Source organism: Pelophylax lessonae (genome assembly GCF_965119305.1).
Source record: "Pelophylax lessonae genome assembly, chromosome: 5".
Taxonomy (NCBI): domain Eukaryota; kingdom Metazoa; phylum Chordata; class Amphibia; order Anura; family Ranidae; genus Pelophylax; species Pelophylax lessonae.
Window position 1 is genome coordinate 299570723 of NC_138772.1, and position 1751 is coordinate 299572473.

Genomic DNA, 1751 nt, shown 5'->3' on the forward strand with positions numbered 1-1751 from the left:
ATATTGTATTTGAATGTACTGTAACAATTGCTACTGAAAGCATATTTACTATAAAAAAAAAAGGAAAGCAAAACATTATACACGTGGCAGGAGGTGACCAAAAAAAAAACAAAAAATAGATGTATACATATGATATTTGCATGTAAATATTTCTGCCCATTGATGTCTCATTTTTTTTTCCTTTTAAAACAAACTTTTTATTGTGGTATGGTGATTTGACAGTTCATCAGCACGGGAGGTGAGAAGGCTATCATCAGCACCGAGCATCGTTGCTGACCACACCACCTGCTACTGTACACATTCCTTCAGCTTACCAACTTGACATAGCAGGTATACAGTAGCAAGTGCTGTGGTCAGCAGCGATGCTCGGTGGTGATGATAAAGCCTTCTCACCTTCCGTGCTGATGATCGGTGAAATCACCATACCACAACCCCTTGAATAATTAAAGCACGTTAAAAGAAAAAAAAAAAGGGAAGCTAGACATTATACTTGGAACTATTTTTGCTATAGCTTGACAGGAGTCAACTATTCAAGTAACGCATCAGAGCCTCACGTACATCCCTGCCCTCTTCCTCTACAGCCTGTGCCAGTGCCACTACAGGCTCTGGTACAGAAGGTGAATCCCATGAACTCTCATAGGCTTCTCCATGACTCTCACAAAGGTTATGTAGTGCACAACAAGTCTGGACCATAGATTTCACAAGGTCAACTGCACAGTCATTTCTTTTCATAAGGCAACGCCATCTTCCTTTTAATCTACCAAATGCATTTTCTACCACTACACGTGCTCTGGAGATTTTCATGTTGTACACCTGCTGTTCTGTTGTCAGCCGTCCAGTGTCACTGAATGGTTTTATGAGCCACTGCTGCAAGGGATAGGCAGAATCTCCTAGGATGTAGTAGCCAACATTCACACCACCAATGTTTCTAGTGTTAGTTGGTTTGTGTGTTCCACGAATTAACAGATCCCACAGTGTGGACAGTCTCAAAACCCGAGCATCATGCATGCTTCCAGGCAGCCCAGTAAAAACATTCCAGAAGAGTCCCTTTCCATCAACAACACCTTGAAGGATGATGGAGTGCCAGCCTTTACGGTTGAAATAGTCACAGTGATAGTCCTGTGGTGCTATGATGGGTATGTGAGATCCATCAATAGCACCAATGCACTGTGGAAGCCCCCACCTGTTCTCATTGTAGGCAGCTATTTCTTTAAACTTCTCCTGATCTGGAAAACGAATTTGTTCTGGTACCAACAAAATCTCTGCTGCTGCACAGAAATCATGGACACATCGACAAACAGTTGTTATGCTTACACCAAACAGATGTCCAACACTTCTGTACTCAGAGCCAGTTGCGAGCTTCCACAGTGCAATGGCTACTCTCTTCTTTAAAGGAACACAAACACGAAAGTTTGTGTCATGTCTTTCCATCACTGGACGCACTTTGTTGCACAAGTAGGCAAATGTTTCTTCTGACATTCGAAAGTTCTCCAGCCACTGAGTGTTTGTAAAATTGGGAACAATGACATCCCACCAATCAGAAGCTCGGTTTACAGTCCAAACAGAAGGTCTGTGGCGGCGACTTTGCAGCATAAGGATCTGAAATACACAGAATACTCATTTTAACAAATGATATCACACACACATATAACACACACACATACCACACACACACACATACCACACACACATACCACACACACACACATACCACACACACATACCACACACACACACATACCACACACACA

At 42.5% G+C, this 1751-nt stretch overlaps 1 protein-coding gene across 1 annotated transcript in view; it reads right to left on the minus strand.

Moving 5' to 3' along the window:
* Positions 1–522: 522 nt before the first annotated feature.
* The window catches only part of LOC309556491 (uncharacterized protein), a gene marked incomplete at both ends in the record, with an annotated part of 2334 nt that continues 1105 nt past the window's right edge, over positions 523–1751 (minus strand). The window contains one exon of the mRNA XM_082258945.1: positions 523–1599. Coding sequence (XP_082115071.1) covers positions 523–1599 — 1077 coding nt within the window. The remainder of the gene's footprint in view (positions 1600–1751) is intronic.